This window comes from Argentina silus (genome assembly GCF_951799395.1).
Source record: "Argentina silus genome assembly, chromosome: X".
NCBI classification, from domain to species: Eukaryota; Metazoa; Chordata; class Actinopteri; order Argentiniformes; family Argentinidae; genus Argentina; species Argentina silus.
The window spans coordinates 19979976-20007598 of NC_139653.1; the positions used below are offsets into that span (position 1 = coordinate 19979976).

Below are 27623 nucleotides of genomic sequence, written 5' to 3' on the forward strand. Positions count from 1 at the left end.
CACACAGCAGACAAGGTCATCCTCTGCCTGGCAGCACAGTTCATTAAACTCTGGCATACAGAGAGAGAAGGCAGAAGCCCAAAGTGCGGAGCATCATTATAAAGCTAGCCTGTATGTTGCCTGTCAGTAATAATGGGCCACTTTACTTCTGTCTCAGTACAACTCCTAACTAAATCCTTCAAAACCTCCTGTGCCCCTCCTCCTACTCACCCCAGGGCATCCCCCTGTAACATATATCCTTGCCCCTCTGTCTACCCTCCTCCCCTGCCTCTCTCTCACCTCCCCTCCCTGTTGTTACTCCAAGCCACTGAAAGGCTGGCTGTGGCAGCGGTTGGCTCATGTTTCAGGATCCTCTGTCCGAAAGGAGACACTTTCCACCCAGGCCTGCTATTTATCACTCAGAACCTGTTTTTCTGCCTTCTGTCTAACTTCACTTTTGCTTTGAAATGCTGTGATACTTGGGTCCAAACGTTGCCTGTACATGAAGAGTGGTTCACAAAAGGAGAGAAATCTTTAAAACATTCTAGAAACTGAAATTGACAGAGCTACAGCATCGTTTTTTGTGACATCACAAGTAAACACTACGCAACCCATCCACTCTTTCTGTCTGATTAAAAAGTCTGCAGTGAGTTAACTGTAAGAAGGAATAAATCTGTGAACGAGTTGATGGGAAGGTATGCACAGTGAAGTTGGCTTTGTTTGAGTTTCTACAAACAAACAGACAGGATGAGAGGAAAGATACAAGCCAAGGATGGACAATGTGGCAACACTGTTGGATTGTTAAAGCTTTGTATTTTCAGTTGAGATAGCATTTCAAAACTTGAGTTGCCTGAAATAAACAATGCATCCATTTATATTCTGCAATTTATCAACAAACCATTGAATTGCAACAGTCCAACAGAATAAACAGGAGAAAGAGAAGGGGGCAGCTGTAAATGTTTGGAAAAAAGTGACTATTTGTTAGGGTTTCATCCCTGTTAAATATACAACAGGGTTGAAGGCTGTTTGGATGAAGTTTCCTGTGTGAAATTACATAGTAGGGTTTATCAGATAACAACCTTGTAACTAGTAGATTATTCTTGTCTGAAGGTGGGAGGTCACATTAGCCTCAGTGTTACTCAGTCTAAGGTTGGAACACATACCCTGACCTCAAATCAGACAACTCTAACTCTGACTGACACGTTTGACTCTGAGTCAGCTTAGCTACACAGCCTAGGAGTTTCAGCCCTCCCTGAGCCTGGAGGGTCACAACATGTTCCCTAATCTTGAGCCACAAAGGCCCACTTATCCATCCCAGCAGACTGTAGGAGTGAATGTGGAGGCTGTCCTCTCAGCATAGTCCTGATTAAACACAGGTCTACCTCTCACAGACCACTGGGGATAAACAAGGAAACATGGCTGTCTTCATTGGCCTTCTCTTACACTCCATATCCACCACTGTCTTTCTCTTCATCTCACTCTCCCTGTGTGCTTTTCTCTCTGCTTCTCACTCTCTTTCTCCCTCCCTCCACATTGTCTCTCAAGCATATACAAGGTCCACCCTCTTGAAAAATCTAAGTGTCTCAATCAACCAACAACTTACATTCTAAAACAAACAAGCAGAGAGGAAAATCTGCAGGCTGGCCTGAAGTGGAGGAAGCAAAGGTTTTTAAAGAGGGCCTTTTTCATTTGGATTAGCCCAGTTCTGTTATTCACTGGCTCCCAGCCAAGTGAAACAGCACACTTGAGCTTCTGCCTCCCCACATACCTTCGATTGCTCCAGATCCCGAAGCCACTCGCTCTTGTCCTGACATATAAAGTTAGAGAAAATTTCATATTGCTACCAATTGACTGCCATTAGAAGACCAAGGAGCAAAACACATACAACTGACTGATATATAAAGAATGTATCCTAATGAGACAATGTACTGTAGAAATGAACATGATTAAGATGATACTTCAAAAACCAATCATAATATAATTCATTTAGAACCATGTTTGTAGGTATACTAATTGTAATCCATCACAGGACAGGCTTCAGAATTTGTATTTGTAAACTGAAATGCTATCTGAAAATTGATGTTCAAGTTGTGATTTCTTTAAAACAATAAAGAATTTATTCGATAAATACAGTATCCCATAAAACTTGAAAAATAGGCACTTATGACTTGCACAGAGTATTTTGGCAGTGCTAAAATTAGCTAGATAAAAAAAGATTTCAGCCAAATGAAAAGCATATGGGCTCAAATGTAATTACAGTCTTTTTTCCCAACTCATTGCTAACAAGAACCACTTGTTCTGTTTTGCAAGTCTTCCAGGAGAGCTACGAATCATCTCGCCACACAGCTAAGAATGACCGCAAGAACTCACCACCAAAAATCAGCCCAAGCTTGAAAGAACATCAGACATACCACAGAAGTCTGTAGAAGTATCTCTTTGCAAGGCCTAAGGGCAATGGAAAGTCCATGGACACAGACACTTTATAAATATGGGTTCACCTATATATTAATATATATCAAACTACACCACAGAATGTGAAACAAATTACATAAGATGCAAGCGAATAATTAACTCAACAAACAAGAGGAGTGAACTGCAGTGTAACAGCTGTGAAGGGAAACTCATCATATTGAGTAATCTATGACAGGATTCAAAAATGTATTTAGCTTTACCACAGATATAAGCGTAGCATTAATCCCATCTATAAAACCTCTTCGCACATTACATTGAAGGAGCTCATCTAGCAATTCCAGCAGAGAAACATGGATCTTAGCTGAATTCCTTGTTAGGGCAAAGGAGCATTAACAGACCTCTGCATTCAATTTCTTTACAAATGGTGATTTATGCAATGGATCTAGCAGTAGGTTTAGTTTAACCAGCATTAGTGTCCAGGAGATTCTTACTAAATGATGATTAATGGTAAGGAAATAAGGAGGCTTGGTGAGGATATAAGAATTCAGGTAAATAAGTCGATTGTAAAGGGGGTGGTTCATCCACAATAGAGAGCCAGAGAATAATAAATTGTCCAAAATTATTTTGTTATTGATAAAAACATGATCAAAATACGCATCATCCACCTCCTCCCACAAAGCAGGGTTGTGGTGTTAACAGTGGGATCAAAGACCACCATATAGTTAGGGAGAGCACTGCTCTGGTAGGAAGGCCCTGTAAACATGCTCATCTCTGAGCTCTGTCAGATCCACACAGAAAGTCAGATTATGATCAGGGGATCACTGCACAGATAGCAGTGTCATATCTGTGGCGGAAATGGAGTTAAACAAACATATACATTCATAACAATTCTAAATCAAAGTCAATAAAAAGCATTAGCACATTGGTACATGCTATGCTGTGATGAAAATGCTCCGTTAGTTACAGTACCACCCAAAAGCTTTTCTCAGGAAAATCAATCCAGGTACCAGTTTTTCAAAAAAGATAACCTTTTCAGCTGCCACTACTGCTGAAGGTTGTGAATGGCACAAATAGATCTTTTGTTACGTATAATCCTTCTTCAGGCTTTTAAACCTTGCAGAGTTCTGTTTAGAGCTCACACTTCAAGCTGTAGTGGCACAAAACATCTCACTTCCTTACAATTTATCAAGCTAAGGCCATCTGCTGTGAAACGTGTGTACTTTGGGGCTAATCCCAGGCCTCTCTCCTTAGGTCTCATAAGCATTTGCCAGAATATAAAGGCATAATCCATATTATGGAAGGTGGTAGGTTTTGTAATTACTCTTTCACAAGACTCTGTAGTGGACAAGCAATGCAACAGGAAGCCAATGGCAGTAAAAGTGACTTTGATATACTCTCTCCAGCCCAAACTGGCTTGATTATTGCAGGTTACCAGCTGCAGCATGACACGGATGAAGAGGTCCATCTCTGACATTAAGACATAAATCCATGATTGTAACTAATCTTTGAGTGGTGAATTGTGGGTTTCAGAGGATGAATACATTTGATATATCTCCCCTATTTGATTTGCGTTGTGATTCAGCACACATGGTTGAGCTCATAACTTTCTGTTTTAACATTTTGAGTGTGGCCAGCTATGGCAGGATGGTCAGTCCTTGCATGGTGGTCAGTCCTTGCATCCATAGTTCCATATATGTATTTGAGAGTGGTTGCATTTCTCCGACCCCATCCCTCAGCTGTTTATTAAATAAGGTGGCGGGGAGAACATTTTGTTATAGTTTGAATCCCAGATTGCCACTTTAAGGAATACATATTTCCAGAGTGAACTAAATAATTGACCAAATAGAAAATAACTAATAACTAATACTATAATACAAATAATACTAATGTGAGTGCACACAAGGCTTTGAACTTCCTGGTTATAACAATTCTGAATGGTAATAACAAAAGAAAAACATTTATTGAAATAAATTGGTTTGTGTTTACCAAGGGAAACCAACTGTAATAACTGGGGCCTACAACTTATGGGAAACTCTGGGGCGGTTCTGTGGCTTGACTTACATTTCCATATTCAGCATATTCTGTGAATATTTCTCAGCATTTCCTTCCACTGGGGAAAATGCTCATGTTTAATGCCTTTTCAACAGCCGCAGACTTTAAAAGGGTAACAGAGCCAGGAAAGATCAAACAAAATAAAAAAATACAGGACACCAACCATTTATCAAGGAATGAGAAACTTTGTTGTCTATGAATAGCAACACTTGCATGTTGTTCATGAAAACCCTCCACGAGGCATTATCAAAATCTACCCAGCTGCCTCTTAATCTGTACTTCACCATGCTTTCATGAAAACACAAAAAAAGATCAAGTTCTGCAAGCCGCTTAACGTAATTAAATCAAAAGCAAGTTGCTTTGAAAATTAAATTACTTGTCTAAATTGAAGATATGCTGCATCTTCCCCCAAGGTGTTTTCCCTTATCAGTACTTAATCAGCCATCAGAGAGAATCTGCATTTCACAGGAAATGTCAAACTCCAACAGCACATGAAAATGCACTAAAAGCAGCAGAGTTGGGTAATTCTATAAATACACATCATCATTACTATTCAACATCCAGTTTCTTCTACTTGAATTTAACACATTATTGTTTTCAAGGGGGAAATTATGAGGTTAAACAGTGTGTAATTGTCACTCAAGACATGTACAATCGGAACATAACATCCTTCAGAACAGATCCTCAGCAGAACATCAAAGGGAGAGGCACTTGCTGTTCTTGAGTCCTTTGGCTCCTACAGTGTACCTATCTCTATTTTCAAGCGTGTTATTCTGCACCTCTATGTTCAAAGAGCATAAGGGAGGGAGAGAGGGAGAGAGAGAGAGCCAGAGAGAGAGAGAGAGCCAGAGAGATGGCAGGGAGCGGCTCATCCTGTGAACAGAGAGATGCACCCAGGGCTCATGTGTCACCTGACCTCATTTTAAGATGGACATGCAGGGTTGTGGAGGAGGCAGGGGTATACTCTTTCACTCCCCCTTTTCTTTTCTTCCTCAAATGATGGAACAAGAGGGCCCACACAAAGCAGAGTAAGATGTCTGCCTGGAAACCATCCACCCAGAGATGAAAGCATTCTGGTGAAGTCATGACACAAAAACGATACATTCAGAAATACAGCGCTCTATCACTGAAAAATCACATGTTTTACTCCTCAAAGCCTGTGTGTGTGTGTGTGTGTGTGTGTGTGTGTGTGTGTGTTGCAAGGGATAATACTTTCTCAGCTGGCAGACATGCATCATTAAGGGTTGAGTTCTCGTTCAGCAAAAAGTACATTTCAGAACATTGGCACTTTGCTGAAGGTGTGGGGCATGGGCGCTTCCTGAAATTAACAACCCATACACTTGCCATGCCTCGTTCTTCATATTTCCTCTCAATACATATTAGAGAACAGGGGGAGGACAAGCAGAGGACTCGCTCAGAGTTGTATGATGAGAAGGAATCCCCAGCCATGCGTAAACAGTGAGCTGGAAGGAGGAGGATAGGAATAAGAGAGTGAATGTGTGTTAGAGGGATATTGCATGTACTTCAATTTATACTCCAGGGTACCATAGTGACCCACTTCTAATGCAAACACAGGGAGCCAAGGCTACCATATTGTCTGCCCCTGCACCAACACTGTCAGGCAAGACACACTCCAGGACTAACAAAACACACACAGGCACACATGCACTTCAAAAAAATGCACGCACACACACACACACACACACACACATATAAACTCACTGGCAGACAGAGAACTACAGACAAAGAGACATAGAGATACACATGTTAACAGGACACATAAGCAGAATTCCTGAGATTGTGTGCTGTCAGTCAGAGTGTTCTGTGACCTTGTGTCCCCCCTGCAGGAGCAGTAAAACCCTGGAGGAAGCCGTGCAGTGTGGAGACACTGGAGCTCCATCTGCTACACAGGAAGGCAACAGCGAAACAGCTGTAGGCCCTCTTCCACCATGGCTGCCTCTTATATCCTTAGGGATACCGCAGCCGGGTTTGTGACCACACACAGACTGGGTCCCCAAACACACAGTAACCGGGGGGTCAGCCCCTGCCATGCCCCACTGTGTCACAGACACGTTGTAATGAGACCTCAGGTCTGGTTCCGGTTCCTGTTCCTGTCAGGGACAGTGGTGAAATCTGCAGCACATGGGCCAGGCTGTAGAGCTAATCACTCACTGATGCAACATCAATAGGAAAAGAACACAACAAAACATCAATTTCCTCTGCTGTTTGGCACAAGGCGGAGTTTAACTATTGTCTATTAGACAAAACTCTGACATTGGCTTTTCAATCTGTCATCACTGTAGCAGATAAGGAGAGAAAACAAAGGCCTGCGCTCCCTGATCAACAAGGCTGCATTAACCTGCACCTGCATGAAACTGGCCATTGTGTGTCTGTCCTCTGGGACAGAGGTTCACCACCAGCACAGGGAATGAAAGGAGAGGAGTGATCATATAGAGCAAACAAGAAGCATGTTGACATGGTTCACCTTTGACCTCTCAGTAGTACTGGTGAGGGCAGGATATGGATGAGAGGCTGATCCTTGGCTTTACCTCCTGCTGTGGGAGCCGAGACACCATCAGAACCAGCGGTTGTTGGACCAGACCCTTTCAGACCAAGCCTGGGCAGCCAGTCCAAATCCTCCACAGAGCAGAGCCCAGTGAGGAGAGAGGCTCCACAATGTCAATAAAGACTAGGAGATGGAGGATGTTTTTGGAGAGGCAACCGTAGAAAAACAGACTGATCCTGCTGACTCTAATAACAGACAGAACACAGGGCCAATTCAGCTCACATTAGAAGAACCACCTCCAAACGCTCAGTATTGAGTTGTTGTTTAAAAAAATAAATAAAAAAAAGATCCTCACAAAAAATCTAAAATATTCCTCCTCTGCTGCACGGTTCCTCTGTCAGAAGAAATCAAGTTGGACATTGAGGTTGAGATGAACACAAAACACAGGGAGAGATTGAGAAAGAGGGTATAGACATAGCCAGAAATAATCCAGAGAAGGGAAGGGAGAAAGAGAGGGTGTGTGAAGCAGAGCAGGGAGGGAAAGGCCAAGATCAGACAAGGAGGTTTGGTTGGTTTGTTTAATTAACATAATTAAAGTGGCGGGAGGAATTATATGCTCCCTGTAATGAGCTCCCTCTCCGCTCCTGTAATTACTGCCCACTGACACGAGACAACGCTGGACATTATGTGCTAATGTTGCCGTGTGTAGAGGCAGGCAGGGAAGGAGACATGTAATCACTAAACACTGTAAGGCCACAGACCACAGGTCAGCAGAGCTGCAGTGGGATTGTCTTCCCATAAATAAATCCATACAATGATCAGCCTGGCTGTTAGAGGCCAATTACAGAGCAGTGTGTTAAGTTGCTGCTGTTCTGGCAGAAGTTAAGGTGTCGACTAGGGATTCTGTTCTGAAAAAAAGTCCTGCAGCTTCTGAGTCGTAACTCATCCGTCTGTAGGTAGAGAAAGTTGTGAAATTGTCAAAAGCACTGTATGTCACTGAATCTTTTTTAAACTAGCAGGCTGACAGACTGAGATGGAGCTGGCTATTACACTAGGTGTGAGTAGTCACAGTCACCCTGTGAAAGTCATTCTGTGAAACCTTCCCAGATTCCCCAGGCAGTCCTTTCTCTGCATGCATTCCCATTCCATTCATCTCGTCATCAAAACACAACCTAACGGGGGGCACTAGTGAGCGGCAATAAAGTAAGACGCAATTTTCAGAGCTCCTGCAGAATCCTTACTAATTTCATATTTAAACGACATTTACATTTTAAATCGCACGTAAAACGCTCAAAAACTATCGTTAATAAACCAACGTGTAGTTAAAGGTCAGTAAAATCGACGTGAATGGCGTCAAAGCTGCGAAAATACAAATACGACGGTGCGCCCACCACGAGGCCCAACACATCATCGAACAAGAGTTCAGATGACCTCCATCAACCCCCACCTGAACTCGCGGTGAGCTCGACCATGAACATCGCATCAATCAAAGCTGACATCCTCTCCTCCTTAAGGAAAGACATATCCACTGTAATAAGGGAGGAGCTGAAGAGTGCTTTAGCGGATGATTTTGAAGCGTTACGGCAGGAAATAAAGGCAGTGAAAACTGAAATTGCTAACAATACAACCGCAATTAGCACAGAAATTGATGACGTGAAAGCTAATGTAAAAGCCGTTGAGGAAGGACTGTCAACATGGTCGGACGAAGTAGTGGCGGTACAAACCACTACAACAGACCTCAAGAAGAAAGTGGAAGATTTAAAAGAAAAGTGCGAGGACATAGAGGGAAGGATGAGGAGAGGTAACATTCGGATCATGGGGGTTGCTGAGCAGCCAGGATCGAGCTCTCCCACGGCAGTTTCTAAACTTGTTAGGGAAGTGTTTCGGATGGACAAAGATGTACGGATCGAGCGCTCACACCGCAGCCTGACACAGAGAAGACCAGGAGACAAGCCACGGGTAATCATCGCAAAATGGCACAATGATGGAGACGCCATGAACATCCTGAGGAAAGCTTGTGACTGTGGTGGTCAACTCAACTACAACGGCAATCCAATCGCTATATTCCCGGACTACACCGGCAACGTTGCTAGAGCCATAGCGGCCTTCACGGACGTCAGGAAGATACTTCGAGGAAGACAAGGAGTCCGTTATGGAATACTCTTCCCTGCCAGATTCCGCATCTCCCACAACAACGAGGAGAAGGAGTTTGTGGGTGCTACCAAAGCCATGGACTATGTGAAGAAAAAGATCATCCCAACATCTTAGACGGACGTATCCTTATCACACATGAATGACACATGAACACCATCGATAACTTTATAAAGAAGATTTATATATGATATATAATTACTTTGATAATTTAGACATTAAGGTTAAGGTGTCGTTATCTTTTCCATGTTTTATTTCGAGGTTCTGCGGGAGCCTGGGATGCTAACTAATAACCTCAGTTGTTCTGTTTGGTTTCATATCCAAGCAAAGGCGAGCACTTTCAAAGACTGTACGCACAGCTGCCTGTTCTGACTTGCAGCCTGGGACCTTGTCCCAAAGGACTGACCGGACACTCATGTTGAATGAGTTTATAGTTTATCCAACTCTATGTTTTTTTATTCTTTTTTTTTTTCTTTGTTCATGCACCCCAACTCCCCCACATTATCCACCCATACTTACTGCAAATATTTACATTCATATATCCATTCATCCACACTCATATAGTCACACACATAGATACTGTAGACTACGCTCCACTCTCAACTTTCTCCTCTACATTTGCCTTTCCATCACCTTACTCAAGGGCAAAATTAATATTCTTCCTAATTCTGAGTTATGGGATCACTTAAGGTTATAAGCTACAATGTCAAAGGTCTTCATAGTCCTATAAAGAGGAAGAAAATCCATAATCAGTTAAAAAGAGCCAGCTGTCAGATAGCGTTTTTGCAGGAGACCCACCTATCAGAAATAGGAAACTAAAAAACAGACAAAGTATTTTACTCATCACACCAATCAGGTTGAAAGAGAGGAGTATCTATGTTGATACATAGACAGGGTAATTTTGCACCAACTACAGTCCACAAGGACTCTGAGGGCAGATTTATTCTGGTGAATGGATCTATTGATGGAATACAAGTCTCCCTCATGAACATATATGCTCCAAATGAGGATGAGCCTGGCTTCATTAGTTTAGTCATTAAGACAGTACTACAGCACAGCTCTGGTATTCTACTGCTGGGAGGGGACTTCATTAGTTTAGTCATTAAGACAGTACTACAGCACAGCTCTGGTATTCTACTGCTGGGAGGGGACTTCAACTGTGGTATGTCCCAGCATATGGATAGACAACCTACCTCAAAAACTCCTTCTTCTAGAATGAGTAGGACACTTAAACACCTATCGATGGAATCAGGGTTAGTGGACGTTTGGAGAAGTAGATTCCCTAAAGGTAGAGACTTTACTTTTTATTCACATAGACATTCATCTTATTCTAGAATTGATTATTTTTTTTACCCCCAAAGCAGAGCTACACAGAATAGAAGACATAAAGATTTGACCAATTACTATATCTGATCATGCGCCTCTTGCACTATCATGGGACATAGGTCACAGGCCAACAATCAAACAATGGAGATTAAATGCATCACTTTTAAACTATAAGGAATTTACCACATTTGTAACAACTGAACTAAATTATTAATTAGATACGAATGTCTCACCTGAAATATCACCTCTCATTCTATGGGACTGCGCTAAGGCATACATTAGAGGTCGCATTATCTCATTTACGAGTGTGAAAGAGCTAATCACCGAAAAGATTGAGGGCAACTTAAGGTTTACCAATCAAAAATATTACGAAAATGGTAACAGGGCAAGTAGATTGTTAGCATTAAGACTCAAAAAACAGCAATCATTGAATATAATACAGAAATTAAAGTCGGATAATTCAACACTCACAAAACCTGATGAAATTTCAGTGTCCTTTGCAGAGTTTTATAAATCCCTTTACAAAAACACAGACACTTGCACAGATGATAAAGAATTGGCACACTTTTTGAAAGACATCAAATTAAAAGAGTTATCAGAGCCTATGGCAAAAGAGTTGGATGAACCAATTGGGGAATGGGAAATACAACAGGTAATCTCTACACTGAAAAACAATAAAAGTCCTGGACCGGATGGGTATCACTGCTGAATTATCACAGAAATTATTCATCCCGATCAGACCGGGTTTATAACAGGGAGATACTACGGGGACGATATCAGAAGATTACTAAATTTAATGACTCATCCAAAAGTCAAGGAGGAGGAAGCAATGATATTATCCCTTGACGCCCAGAAGGCATTCGATCGAGTATTTTGGCAATACTTATTTCAAACACTGAAACGATTCCAATTTTGCCCCAATTTCATAAAGTGGATACAAACACTGTATTCTAATCCACAAGCTGCTGTTAAGGTGAACGGGTTTTTGTCAGACCGATTTACGCTAGAACGTGGCTGCAGACAGGGTTGCCCTTTGTCCCCCCTGCTGTTCGATATCAGTATTGATAGCACAGCTCATTAGAGACAACAATAACATAAAGGGATTGACAATAAACGAAGAAACACATAAATTATCATTGTATGCAGATGCTTTTATACCTTTCTAAACCTTCAACAACAATCCCACACTTAAAGGATTTTATTTCCACATATGGCTACTTCTCGGGGTATAAAGTCAATGTCGATAAATGATGGCTATGGATATAGGTGGTAGAATTTCACAAACGGTCAAACTCCAGAGTGGTTAAGTTAAATGGCCTGAAGATGGCATTAAATAATTAAATATCTTGGTATCCAAATCCCCTTGTTGCTAGAAAAATTATATGATGCGAATTACAAAAAGCATAATCCAAAATATCAGTAAAGATTTGGACCGTTGGTCAATGTCTCTGCTAGGCCGTACTGAGAGTGTACGCATGAATGTGCTGCCTAGGCTTCTCTATCCATTTCAGATGTTACCTATTGATATCCCTAAATGCACATTTGATAAATTAGACAGGCTCATTTCAAAATGTATATGGCAGGGAAAGCGCCCAAGAATCAGACTGAAAACATTGCAGCTATCTAAACCACATGGAGGGCTCAAACTCCCAAATCTAAGATGTTATTTTTGGGCTGCACAGTTAAAACCTTTAACAACATGGATTCAAGATTCTTCATATTCAAGATTCTTCATATACACGCTGGCTCAACATTGAAAAGAGCTTATGTTTGAGGCCCCTACAGGCCTTGCCTTTCCTAGATGTCCCCTTAAGAGAATCTCAAATGAGTGAATGGACCAGAGTCACACTAAACATTTGGAGGAAAATAAAATCATCATTTGGATTACCTAAAGTCATTTCAGCACTAACCAATATTGGATTCATCAAGGATTTTGTACCCTCACAGATAGATGCAGGGTTTAGAAATTGGTCGGAACATGGGCTCACTAATCTACACCAACTCCATAAGGATGGCAGCCTTAAATCATTTGAACAGTTAAGAGAGGAATTTATGCTTCCTAACACAGACTTTTTCAGATATTTACAATTAAGAAACTTTTTAACAAAGCATAAAGAATGGGATAAAGTCTTGGAGCCACTCCAATTGAAGAGTTATTGATAAAACTGCGAACAGGGATAAGAAAGTTATATGTAATTGTTACCAAATATTTTTATGCATGAATTTGAATAATACACTACAGATAAAAGGGAGATGGGAAACTGAAATGAACACAGACATAACACAGGACATATGGGAAGAAATATGCACCGAAGCACATTTAGTAACCAATTCAAATACATGGAGGGAATTCAAATGGAAGGTGATTGCAAGATTTTTTCGGACTCCAGAAATAGTGGCTAAAATGGGTCCAACACACTCAAATAAATGTTGGAGAAATTGTACACAAATTGGCAACCATACCCACGTATTTTGGTCATGCCCTAAATTAAGAACATTTTGGGAGGAAGTGTTTGATGCCCTTAAAGTAGTATTCCACCAAGATTTCACATTAGATCCAAAGGTGGCACTACTGGGAGTAATACCAGAAGGCATTGATGGAAGAGCTAAAAAATATCTTTTACAAATATGACTAACGGGAGCAATTAAATGCATTACAATAATGTGGTTAAAACCTGACCCTCCAACTTACAACATGTGGACTGAGAAAGTATGGGAAATTTACCAGATGGAACAAATCACATACTCTTTGAGGCTCCAAAAAGATATATTTATTAAAAGGTGGAGCCCTTCCATGGCTATATTAATACAGTGAATCCTTCCACACACTCCGATTCATACATGTATCTTTGTCTCCCCAACTCATCTCATCTGTCTATGCACACACACACACCCATACAATTACACTCATTCACACACAATCCCTCCCACCCCCTTTTTAATTATTTTATTTTTTTAAATTTATATTTCTTAAAATGTACAGCTAAAAGATTGAAAAAAAAGCTGAAGACAAAATTGTGGATATGATTGTGTAAGTTGCTGAAACTGAAATAAAAACTCAAAAGTAAAAAAAAAAAAAAAAAAAAAAAAAAGGAACCTAACCTAAACTTTTTTGTTGTTTGTTGCTGATGGAAATTCAAGATCTCAGTATGATTTGATTCTGAATCAATTGAGAGAGACAGCATGTTTGTTTGCTTCACTTTAAAATAATATAATTGTGGCTCCTAAAACATTTCTCACTTCAAGATATTAAAGCAGCATATATAAAAACACATAACAGTTGGCCTTTTCCAGAATCTACAATTCTAATTCATTTTCCTCCTGCCAAAGATGCACAAAAGCACCTTTTGAAACTACAAACTTCTAAGATAGTAAAATATAGATTTTTCTCAATTCCTCTCTGCAAGGAGTTGCTCAGAAGCTGCAATCGTGCTTTTCCAAAGTCTGGGAGAACACTAGAAGTACTGTGGCTTTTGGTTCTGGTCCAATATGTATGTGTGAGTGTGGATTCAAGAGCACCAGGAAGCTGTAAACATTGACATGCACTCTGTGCCAAGCAGAAACCAGGCTTGAGTCATGCTGTACACTCCATCTATTAGACTCTATAGAGTAATCCTCAGCTCCAGTTTCAGTGTGGGGGGCTGGGACTGAGCCTTGGACTGTGACAGAGGGTTACCGCAGGCTGTCATAGGGACAGCTCAGCCTCTGCCAGGGCCTGTGAGTCCTGCTCCACACACAGTTATAGACAGTGCAGACACAACACTGGAGGATAGCCAGCCAGACATCACAAACAAATAAAACACAAAGTTGACAAATGTACTAAATTATATCAATATGTACAGATAGGACAGAAGAACTACATACTAGAGGATAAATATTCTCTCTAGATCTTCCATGCTAGCAGTACACACCAAGCCCATTCATCTTTAGATCAAACATCGGTCACGATCCTCCCCATTCTTCAATGCACTTTACACTCTGCTTAAAGGGGAGGTTTACCTGAAATCCATTTTCATGTGTATTTACAGTTAATCCATAATATTACCGTCTTGAACTATCATCATTTCGTGTGCAGTTGCATCATATCTATCGAAAAAGTGAGGTCTGTATTTACTTCTTTAAAAAGTCTCATACCTTGTTAAAATACGTCAGACAAGACTTTTGGCACTCTGACCCTGCTCTACTCTGCCAGTGATCCCCAGAGAGCAGCACACGCTAGCTCTAGCACTGCTCAACAGAATGACTTTGTGTGGGAGGGAGAGGGGAATCTTGGGAATTGTAGGAATTTACTCAAATGGGCAATTGGAACATCAGGTCTGATCAGGGCATTCAAAGCAAGATATCTTGACAGAGATCATTTTAATTTGTGAATGTGTCTACTATTGAATAATGAAAACAACAATTCCACTGGATTAAAGGGTAAAATTCCGCTTTAAACACACAGGTGTCAAGGAGGAGGAGCAGAGTGCAGATTGAGAGCTTCTTCATGTCAGCCATGCCTCGAGCTGGTTGCTACGATGAGTTCATTCAGCCATGGGACAGAGGGAGTTAATGACTGAGATTATGCAATGGCATGCTAGACTCTTTTTTCTCCCTCCTCCATTCACACTAGGTGAGGCCAAATTAAGCATTCTGTGTGTTTTAATCTGCTGCATTTGAATGCAGAGACGGCATCACACATGCTTTGGCACCGTGGATTTTATTTCACTTCCAAGCCAAGCTCTGCTAACCCTGGCCTCACACCTGATCTGTAGGGAGAAGGTCTAATGTGATGGATTTACAGCGGTTTAAGTATAATCTACCTGCAGGGTATTACTGTAAGTAAAAACACAAGCTAGTATAGACAGTGAGTAGTGATAATCTAGATGGCAAGAGCCATGTTTAAGTCAGAAAGAGCAAGCCAATGCACCTGAATCCCCACATTGTTTGATCTCAAAGATCAAGTAAAGTTATTGGTTTTACAACCCTCATCTGCACTCTAGTCAATGAATTGGGCGTCTGGCATGCAATGTGCTACATAGCCCCATATGCAACGTCTGCGTTATAAAAGCATACATGTGGGAAGTGTACATTACAAATGTTCCCTGGCAAAAATCTCACTTGAGCTAACCATGGAGTCAAGTAAGATTTACAGGAGTAGATCTACTTATAAAACAGAGGACATCATTGAGTCTGCCATGGAGGTATATATTGTGGTGGGGGTGGTGGTGGTGGGACGGGGGGCTGATTATATGCTTCCCGAGACGTGAGATAGCACTGGCAGTGTCCCAGGCAGAGCCCTGGGGAATGAGTCTGTTCAGTGTCAATGTGCACCAGGCCAGGGGGACAGGCTTGAGCTCCTGCCAGACATGGTTATCAGCCAACCAGGGCCTGGAATGGAGAGAGACATTCAACCACAATAGGACCTGGTCCAGCACATGCACACACAGAGCAACACACACACACACACACACACACACACACACACACAGTATATGGACCATTGGGAATTAAGCAAACAACATTGCCTGAGTCCCCTGCTGGTCTGGCTTTATTGATCACACATAACCAACACAAGGCATTGGTCATTATGCCTGGTAATTTTCCTGCCCCAGTTAAGGAAGATTCCGCCTTCTTGCACACATCAGTATGGCACAGACAGAGGCCCTGCCAACTAGCTACTGTGGCGCCCGGCCCGTGCCTAAGCCCATGCGCGAGTGTGGGACGGTGGTAAATGGAGTATATATCTCGCCTCGCTTTGTCTCTGCTGTTTCTGCTGTCCCTCTCTTGCCCCGTGTTGTCTTTGGCAGGACCATGTATGGAGTTCCTGCGCCCCAAGGGGCCACAGCTGCAACCCGTGGAGATAATCACCGTATGCCCATACATGGAGTTCCTGCCCATCAAGGCACAGGTGAAGGGCATCAGCAGGAGCAGCAGAGACGGTACAAAAGTAGCCCACGGAGCACCCAGTGGGGAGGAGTTGCTACGGCGAACCAAGGAGCAGTTGATGAGAGAGAGAATAAGCCAAGTCACCATTGTCCAGTGTATGACCCCTGACCATAGGAGAGCCCGCTACGTTGCCAACCTTCGCCTGTCTGACTACCCCGCTGCCGCCCCGACCTGGAACGTAAGAGGACCACCCACCGTGTACCGAACCCCCCTGCTATCTTCACGACACGACGCCTTCTCACCCCCACCCTCTCTCTATCATTTCCCTCTCCCCGCTAACCGAATAAATATCTTTGATTATAATTCTGGTGTGGACCTCTCTGCTTACACTGTGTTTGGGTCCGTGACGCGCCCGCACACCCCGGCGGCCGTCACACTACACACTAAGGCAGCAGTTGCCCAACACTATGAACTGCTCTCACAATCATATGCAGCAATAAGAAATGTGAGCTAATGTGTTCAATGACGCCACAATCACTCCAAACTGGAAACAGGGTTTTGATCCCCTCCACAGTCTTCTCCTTCCTCTTTCTCTCCCTCTCTGATCTCAACCCTCAGGCTGACGAGGAACAGTCCCAGTTGTTTTTTGGCACACTTCTGATCCATGACTTCAAAATGACTCCAATGAACAAATTGTATAAATACGTCAATACAGAAATGAAATTGTAACTTGATATGGTTGTACTTCTCTTTTTTGGTTTCTCCCTTTGTTCTTTCAGTAGTGTCCCTGGGTGGAGGAGGAAAAGGCTCCTAGACAAGGTTCTGGTCCAGGGATGCCAGCACAGTATAGAAAACTTATCTGACCCCCCAAGTGTGTGAAAATATCCAAGAGAAGAGTTCAGTGGCATATTTGGTCGATCTGTGATGGAGTGGGTGTAAATCTATACCATCTGTGTGTAAGAGAGGGATTACAGCTCCAAATTCAAGTAAATTCCATTAGGTACAGGTAAACGTTTTCAGGTAATTAACCAGAAAGGGCAAGGCAGTCACTGCTGAAGCTTGGCAAACAGAGAGAGAGGAAAGTGTTGAGAAGTTCTGTTGGCTGATGTAAAGTTTAGGTAGGCAGAACACAATGTAACCCTCTCACATGCAGCTTCACAACTTCCTGGGATGTAGTTGGGTAATTCCACGGTAACGGAATGACCCTGAGACTTTTTCGCTTTCAAACGTATGCCAAACAAAAATACATGTTTAAAAAAAAATATATATATACAAATTTAACTAAATATACAACTCTATGCACAAGGACTACATCTAACAATTCTGAAAAAAAACACAAAAACACATTTACTTTAAGAACTGCTGCTTCAAAGTCTGGTAATGGAACCCTAAAATCTGACTTATTTGTTTTATGTAACCACGTTTACCCGATTAAGATTCAAATATGTCTGCAGAAAGAGTGGGGTATTAGCTATCATATGAGAGTCTTGAGTTTGAAAATATCTCTTTTGGTTGTTGAAATGGATAGATGGACAGATGTAACAGAATGATGGTAACAGAATGACTAAATGGGTGCCCTACAGAAATGCATAATTTCTGGATATTAATGTCTTTCTGTTCATGATGATGTAGCTAAATTAGGGAAACAAAGGTAGAAATATACAAAAGGCTCATTAGGGTAATAATGTATTATTTTATCAACTTATATAACAATAAAAAGGGAAATTGATAAAAACTCACAAAACACAAGAAATATGAATCTGCCTTTGAATCAATGACATTTGTAGTTTTTAGTGTATTTTTCTTCATTATACCCAAAGAAAATAACCTACATATTTGGCAGCAAAAACGTATATGGAAAAAAATAAAATACATAGGCCTATGTCATGTGTAGACACACGTAAAGACACCTAATCTGCTCCTAGTTTGCAGAGATAACCCATTTTTCAGAGGCTAAGTTATTTATTGTTTGCAACCAGTGTGGGAAGGATCCTAAGAATCTGTCTTAGGGACACCACACCATATGTGTCAGTGTGCTCTTTCATGGAGGTTGCGAATGGAATGGAAGTTGCGCTCCATATTTGTGTGATTTGCTGGCTTTGGTTTCCCCACTGTACTCAAAAACAATGAATTCTCTATTTAATGGAGCATGAGATGAGGATTTTGATGCAGTGTTTGGTGAGGATATTGGTGCAGTGGTTTTTAACTACTACTGTATGATTTACCACAGTTTTTTTTCCTGGCTGTCACTGTAGAACCCTTTTGGGTTCCATGTAGAACCCTCTGTGAAAAGGGTTCAAAACCCAAAAGCATTCTACATGGAACCCAACAGGGTTCTCCCATAGGAACAGCCAAAGAACCTTTTTCGGTTCTGTACAACGTGTACAATAAGTGAATGTAGCCAATTAAATTTCAGTAATTCCCTTACCGATTTGATCATTCTGTTAACGATTTGGTTCCATTTTAATGACTTATTAATTCATCAACTAAATCGATGAGTAAAAACACAAGTATAGGTCTACCTATACTTCTTACTTTTGTTAACTTTCATTATCCTCGCTCCTCATAAGGCAGAGACATTTTTAAATATCTTACACTTAAGTGTTTTTGGTAACAAAATGACCCGGAGACTGGGCAATGATTCTTAATTTTACAGAAGCCAAACAATTTCCTAAAAATTAAATAAGTGTTGATATTAGTTGTCTATACTTTAAATGAGGTTTGATATTTTTCTAAACACCTTTAAATACTTTTTCTAGTAGATGTTTTCTTAGACACTTTTCCAGTTTGACCAGAAGTCAAAGCCTTTGCTTAAAATGTATTTCTGACTCAATTTCCCAAAAGCATAAACTCTGAGCTTTCAATTGACATTCTCTGATGAATTTCACTTTTTGATCCTCATGGGTCCTTGTACATGGAACTGCTCAGTTACCATTCTCAATCCATTAGGGATTTTTCACTGAAAATGGTTGTTTATTTTGCATGAGATCTCTGATATTCAGAGGTAACACATGACTCCCTCTGCTAGGCCTACTACATCTTCCACCAAAGGAAAAACTATGGAACACTTTAGGCCACAGACCTCTGCATATTGTGACAACTATACAATGTAGTTCGCCTTACAGCATGTAGTCATGATAATCTCTTGTGACAATATCAAACAAAATGTTGCCAGAGAAAACATTAGGGAACCACAGTCACTCACGTAATAATACAGTTAGTTTCATCATGTATGTGTGCAGTGTTTGGTATTGTATAGAGAATATGGACAAAAATGTCTCAGTGATTTCATACGATCTGATTTGATCCATGGAATTTGGCCGTGACTTTTGAAACAACCTAGCAACTGAACAATTACTCCTAATTGGCTAAATGGACAAACGGATTTTGGAAAGTTCAACTCCTTCTAACTTTGTTTGTCCGTAAAAAAACTGCCAAAATATATAAAACAGACAGACCCCTGTCATCTCTTTTGTCCGTCAATGACTCCCATAGAGAAAACATTGGCTTAATCCGTAATTAACGGATAGCATAGTGGCCAGGGCCTAACTGATAATTTTCCCTAACCCTAACCCTATTTTATTAATCTATTTTACAAGCTGATGGAGAAGGAGAAGGCCATTAGGCATATATAAGTTAGAACATGAAGCAGTTGTATGTGAGCAAGCGACCAAATCACAAAGAAACCCAACTCAAGACCCACTCCTCACATCCACTCAAACTCAGATGCCAGACCCAGAACCTGATACAGTACCAATGTTCTGGAGTAGATTACTCAGTGGATCCTCTAATCATGACAGTGTAACCACCTCATTGGAAACCACGGAACTTCCACATATATGGTTTTCATGATTTCCTTCTGCTGCAACGACCATGCCTGTATCCTGTATACAACCCTGTGGCAGGACAAACATATGCCTTTGTTGATGGAATGCCTTTGTTGAGGGACAGTACAGTCCCTTGTACTGTCGAAATTCATTGTTGCTTGTTATGGTAATGCACTTTCTTTCAAAACCACACTTTTCTAGATGTACATGCCATCAAAGAGTGGACTAACAACAAAAACATAAACAAAGGAGCAAAAGGAGCATTTTTAAATGCAAATAGCACTTGATTTCTATGACCTATTTGTAGTAATGGACTGCCATTCCATGAGAGAAGCATCACTTTTTTAAACATTTGACCATATACACCAATTGTTTACAAAGCCAGTCAGTTTTATCATGTTTAACAATTAGAAAACAAAAAAATGTTCATGTCATAAAAAACTTGCACTGATTAAAATTGCACTGCTGTAGTACTATATATATATCTTCAAATGAGGGAGGGAGGAAAAACTGTTGCATGAGTGGTCTGAAATACAGATCCTCTCTGGCCATACCATTTGCATTCGTTAAGAGATCAAAGAGAGGCCTGGGAGGAACTGCTTGTGAGGATGGTAACTTAACACTCAAATCCATCTCAGCCACTGAACTCCAACTACACTTATCTTCTGAAATAAATATTCCAGGTTTGTGGAGAGGTTCTCAGATGAAGCTGTCTTTCATGAAAAAAAGGGAAATAAAAACACACAGGGAGAGGGAAGAAAAATATCTACACTAACATTGGCTCTGGGGGGCATACGCTAGATTTACATTATGGATGTTTAACTTCAGAAGTGGCTTTCATCTGCGAGAGAGTGCTGCGTCAAGAGCACTTCACTTTTCAACTACAAATGGAAACAAGATCAAGATAATAATAATCTAAATGAAAGCCTGGAATGGCAAAAACAGATATTCTAAAAAGTACAGTGCCCTCCATAAGGATTGGAAAAAGGAAGTATTGTCTTCTTTTAGCTCTATACTGCAACAGTTTGGATTTGAAATCAAACAATTACTATGAGGTCAAAGTACAGATTCTCATCTTTAAATGTTTTCTTTTTTCAGAACGACTGTCCCACAGATCAGGAACACTCTCCATGAGGTAGGCGTGAATGTGTCAGAGACTACCATCCGCAGAAGACTTCACCAGCAGAACTACAGAGGCTACACTGCAAGGTGTAAACCGCTAGTTAGCAGCAGAAACCGGATTGCCAGATTACTAGGGAGTTTTTCAGGGCCAAAAAGTGAAACGTTCTAGAGTGGCCAAGTCAATCTCCAGATTTAAATCCAATTGAACATGCATTTAATTTGCTGAAGATGGAACTTAAGGGTTGCAGACTTCAGGCAGTTATTGCATGCAAAGGATTGTCAATCAAATACTAAACCCGAGTGCTTTATTTGGACATTATATGATTTTTGGAGCCCTTAAATAGGGGGAGTATGTTTAAAAAAGGATGTCATTTCTAAATGGTGAAAACAATCTGAAAGAAAAAAACATTGAATTAAAGCTGGGAATCTCTATTTTAACCCCATAGTAATTGTTTGATTGCAAATCCACACTGTTGGAGTATAGAGCTAAAAGAAGACAAAATGCTTCCTCTTTCCAATATTTATGGAGGGCACTATACATATACATACATTAGCTGGCTACATACATACATACATACATACATACATACATACATACATACATACATAATGGAGCACTTAGTTTGGATTCCATGGTGTTGCAGTTACAAATACAGAGACCTACATAAATAACTGGAGGCATATAGAGCATTCCACTTTGATGCAAACAAAAAACAACATTGGTAACACTTCACATTAGGGTATCATGTTTGTAGTTTGTTAGAAGTGTGTGATCATCCCTTCTGCACAGGGGAAGCCAAGTCTAAATAGATTTAGTGCACAGAGTAATAGATGCATGCACAGAGTAACACAGAGTACAGAATATTAGAGCAAGCCCCCTTTTGGTACTCCCTTACCAAAGTGATGATAAAACAGGCTATAATGGTCTATAACTGATTCAAACACTGATTTAAAAAACAACAACAAAAAACAGAATAATTAATTAATCTATTATCTCATTATAAACACTTTCCACAATCCCCAAAAAGTATACCTTAATGGTTACTAGAAGAAACACTGATATTAAGAGACAGTGGTTGCGATATGTTATTAACACCAGTAGTGTATCATGTGTTTTCCCTAGTTGAAATCAGATGTTGTGTTTTGTATCTTCGTGTGACTTCCTTAGCAATGTGGATAAGGGGAATTTTCTAAAGCGTGTCAGAATGTGACCTGGTCATGACTGTACCTGGCTTTGGTCTATTCATCTCTCTACAGGCAGCAGTTTCCTTCAGAGGCTCAGTGCACCCAGCTACTACCCCAGCGTAAACACAGAGGACACATTCATCCTAAGGTGAGCTCCAACGAGAGGGGGTTTACATAGACATCGACTTATGCAGAGGGAAATATTGTAAGCAACTACTACACCAGGATACTACTACACATGATATATGACCAACTACATTTAATCTCACCTGATATACAGAGACTAAATGAAAGTGGCCTAGATATGACATGAGCAAAGAGTTAATGGGCCAGATCATTGGCAGGATAAGAACATTCCTTTTCACAAACTCGGAAGGATCAATGGCTTGACTTAAGATTTTTCTTGGCTTTGTAACACTTTTCAGAGGTTATGAACTTCAGAGTCTTAAAGAAGGTTGGAGGGGTTCAAGTTTCTTCCCTTTTCGTATACATTTCAATGGCAGGCACCCAAAGCTCTTCCCCATGCACATGACTGAAGCTAAGAAAAGCATGACATTGGCTGAAACAGACCTACAAAAATGCAAACAAGAGAGCTTATGAATATGATAATCAGATGGCTATGTTTGCTGGAGCAATAAAGTATGGGCTAGTGCATACATGAGGATGGCCTTCTTCAGTGTATACTGCAACAATCATCAATTCAAACCTGAAAAACTTAGCAATATTTTTATAACAGGGAATACCAATCCAATCAGTAGGCCGATTTTTCCATCAGTAGAGAAACGCTACATTTTCTTCACTAACTACCTGTCCCACCCTCTCAGTAACACTTCCAACCTGTTTTGATACAATGTTGCATAATAAAAACTGCAATGCTAGGTGTATGAGTCTTCATCAATGTTTTGACCTGAATATGACCCTCAACATTTCAGCTTTTCTTTCAACTTGTTTACAACAATGATGACTGAAAGAAAAGTTTGATAGGCAAAGGAGTGTCATGAAAAATCTGAAAAATCAGTTTCCAAGACCAGTCTGTTAGTGTATATGTGCGAGTTTTGCCTACCTCTCATGCAAAGGATGACAATTGAAATTAGGGTTGCAGCTTGTGGCATTCTGTTGTTGGTCACCGTAGAGTTTTTACTGCCTTCCCACCGCTGTCTTGTATTCTTCGCTGATAGTTCCATGATTGTACAAGGTACAATCTTCCCGGTGTGCAACAAGCAAAGCGAGACCGTGGCAACGAAAGGGAGTGAGAGAAGAGCTCGAGCTCGCACGTCAACGTCTACGCATAAAAGCACAACCTGTGTTGGTCGGGTAGAAGGTAGAGTATGACAACCCACAGTATTCACCTATCTGGGAAAGAGAGAAAACATGTGGCGCCCAATCACTACGGCCTTGGCAATAATGTACGGAAGAGTTGGTGGAATTTGTAGAGTTTGCTATTCCATATGGGTCTGTAAAAGAAATGTTCAGCAAATGTCAAGCCAAAATTCCAAACCTGCCTATTGATTTCTCACTCCCCATTACTTTCAGAACCGTTTCCCTAGACCCCAATCAACCACTAGACTAGTTCAGTCCTGAACCACTGCGAGACTCGCTCTTCGGTGACGGTGCCTGGAACTCGCCTCTTTCGTTCTCCCTTTCCCTAGCGCAAGCGAAGCCACTGCTGCTCTCGCTCTGGGGTCCCCTCTCGCTCTTTCACTTCCATTGCCGGCGCTTCCGGTATATTAATGCATGATTTGAATAAAGAATACAATACTGCTACCCTCTGGCGGAAAGAAGTTTAAAGTAAGATTTACATGTATGGCTATTTCGCCACCAAGGACGTTCAGGAACCCAGGTATAATTCCCCTCTTCAAATCTTGAGATATGCATTTTGAGCCAGATTGATTGCCATGAAGAATGTGTGGGCTACAATGTGGCATACTAGTATTCACATTACATGCTTTAGACCTTTAGAAAGAATTGTCTCAAATCATTGCACCCTAACATTTGCCTGCCAAGCCACGAGCAATTTGGCTCAATTATTTATGTTTCATTACGCATCATTGACTTGGGGTGTCAAAGGGCTAAATTGACCATACTTTACATTAAGTCCACACTTGAACCCTCTTCACTCTATGCTGTGGTTTATCTGGACTTGTAGATGGTTTAAATGGTTATAAAAACGATTTGACAAATTGTCCTACCAGATTGCATCTTCAGTGTCTTGTCTAGAATATGCAATTCATGTAGAACCTGCCAAATGAGAGGACTACATCGCTACACTACACTGCTATCTTTAGAGTGAGGTACTCAAGCCGGAAGCGTTAAAATCCAGGTAATCCTAAGCCACGCCCCTCTAATGGGGTACGGAAGTCAAGTTTCCCAATTACCCTCACTCCAAATAGCTTACCGTTGGCTACTTTCGACATTCGCAGTTGTTGTTATTTTTAGGTTTCAATAAAACTTTTCATAAGTTTGGAGTGTCATTAACAAAATTGCAGTCATCACTATCAATCACCTGCATCATAGTTAAAAGACGATTGGAAAACGCATTAGTAACCCCATTGGAAACCACACTTCCGTATCCCAGTAGAGAGCAGTGGAACGTCACGCCGTGAGTGTCTATAGAGTGGGGTAGATATCAGGAAACGCCCATTGATGCCTGTTATTGGTCAGTTCCCGCACTGTCCCACGCTGTTTATATTTACGAGACTTCTGAATTTCAGATGTTAAAATAAAGCACTCGTTTGCTGAAGTAATGCTTAAGACATGATAGGAATTGCATTTTTTTTAAATTTGTCGATGGATGGCACATGATGGAAAACAATTTATTAGAATTAAAATGTATGTCCCTTTACCAGTTTTTTTTATTTTTAAATGTACATTTCGAAGACTGACATAATCACATATACTTACCATATTTTTACGTGTTACTTATGTTCTTAGTTTCTGTATATGTATAATACGACTGTAAACTGAGACAGTGACTATTTCCAGGTAAATAGCAAGTGCACTGCAAATCAATCCACATGTTTACTACACCACTTCATCACAATCCAGCTACAATGACAATTGGTGAGCTATTAACAAATACACATTCAGAGCTAAAATATCTATTCAGAAAAACGGTTGAATATTTATTTTGTAGCACCATATAATTTGGGTTATACAGACATTTATCTCACAACAGTAAATATATATAATTGCTACATGGTTAAATAAAATGTATGTATTATGTTGCCATCCTCCACCCCTGCATATGTCTGGTGAATACTTTAGAACAATTCCAAGGTCCAGCACTTGCACTAACGACTGTGTATGTCCAGCTCCTATGTTGTCCGTAAAACAAGGAAAAAGATAAAACAAGTTAATACATGAATGTGCTCAACAGCCATCATTATGGGAAACTACAGGAATGAAGAGAGGGAGGAGAGGAGGTTGGGAACTGGGTAAAGATCCAAAGAGACGGGGTGAGAGCAGGAATGTGTGGTAAGAAACATTGTGTTTGACAGTTGTCCAAACTCTCGTTAATGCTTTCTCATTTTAGGTCTCATCCGTCTTATAGCGAGGCAGTAGTGTTCATGATGGAAGGACAGGCAGTGATGCTCAGTGGTGCATGAGTAACAGAAGGATAACAGAAGGCCAGACAGACACTGCAATGAGGGGCTTACCTGGAGAGAGAGAGAGAGAGAGAGAGAGAGAGAGAGAGAGAGAGAGAGAGAGAGAAGAAGGGGGGGGGGGATATACTGTATTAATATGTTGATGGGTCTGAATCTAACAGTGTTTTAACTGTGCTATGCAGTTAAGGGAAGTACTGCCATAGCAAGTTGCAGATTAAAAGTTGTGTTCTTATACCAGCCCCAATGAAGTCTGTTACTGAGAGCAAGTTTCAGTCAAAATTGTCAGTTTGATCCTGGTACTAGCCACACAGCCCCCCTCAAAGTTAAAAGGCAGCTCTGTCAAATAAAATCAATGTATTACCAAAAATATCTAGGCGTCACTCATTTCACAGGGTTCAACCACTTTTCCAAACCAAGAGGTTAACTGTAATATTGATCAACATAGCAGTAACTACATTCATGCTGACAACCTGAGCCTGGTCATACCAAAACATAATTCTCAGCAATAGGGGTGGCTTGGTGCCTTGTTGTTTGTCCAGCTGGCACCTCAGCAGCTCTCATTCATTCAGCCTGCTCCAGCTCCAGAATTTTTCTTTTTAAAGGGAGATCTAAAAAATAAAATATTGTGCTGCCACTGCATTGACAGAGAGATCCATCCTTATTGATACTTTATTAGACATTTTGGCTATTTTAGAGCCAAAATAAGGTCAAACGATCACTCTATTTCACGCATTTCCATATAACTATAAGTTATGACTGAATAACAATGTTTCAGCAGGAACAGAGATAGAGAAAATTCATCGGTCATGAATTTAAAATATCACATTTATTCTTCAGAGGTTTCTAACAGCCTCCTGTCAAGCCCTGTGTACTGATGAACTCATCTACTCACAAATGCTGCTTGATTCTCTGACATATATGGGAATTACTTTGACAGCTCTCTGTGTGAGTGAGCCCTCCACAGAGGGGGAAATCAAAGACACAAGGCTGCAAGGGGGGTGTCTCAACTGGAGCTGCTACTCCCAAACATGGTTCTGACAGGCTTTGAGACTGTCAAAGAAGACGGGAACTCTACTCTGACTCATCGCTGGAGGAGGAAACAGAGGGGGGCATGAAAGCAGATCACATTTGGATTACGGTTTTGTACTCATGCTCTTTGGCTTGTTTTATCTCCCAACAGCCAGAGAAATAGAAGTCACACTTAATTTGTTATGGCAAGAACATTCTTGGGATCCTCTGCAAGTGGTCTGATCTTAATGTAAATTAAATACACAGTGAATTTCACTAATAGACTGAGATGTGATGACATGATAATAACCATTATGTAAAACAATGAACATCTTTTGAGCCAAATGATGGGTGTGATGTGCAGTCTATGCATGACTTCTGAATTTTTTAGTACTTCTATTTTATTTAATTTTACTTTATTTTAAAACGTATTGTTGCACTACTCTGTGGCACTGTCACTTTTGCATTTCACTGTATACTTGTATGCACGTGACAAATAAAGAATCTTGAATCTTGAATCTTGCAGGCTACATACGCAATTCTCTTGAATTCTTCACACAAAGACAGAAATCAAATCAGCTA

The 27623-nt window shown here is 40.8% G+C and overlaps 1 protein-coding gene across 1 annotated transcript in view; it reads right to left on the reverse strand.

The window, feature by feature from the left end:
• ptk7b (protein tyrosine kinase 7b) overlaps nt 1–24039 on the reverse strand; it is an 81758-nt gene extending 57719 nt beyond the window's left edge. Inside the window, exon 1 of the mRNA XM_083696142.1 lies at nt 23492–24039. Within this exon, the coding sequence (XP_083552268.1) occupies nt 23492–23612 (121 nt within the window). The 5' untranslated portion in view covers nt 23613–24039. The remainder of the gene's footprint in view (nt 1–23491) is intronic.
• Nucleotides 24040–27623: the final 3584 nt, after the last annotated feature.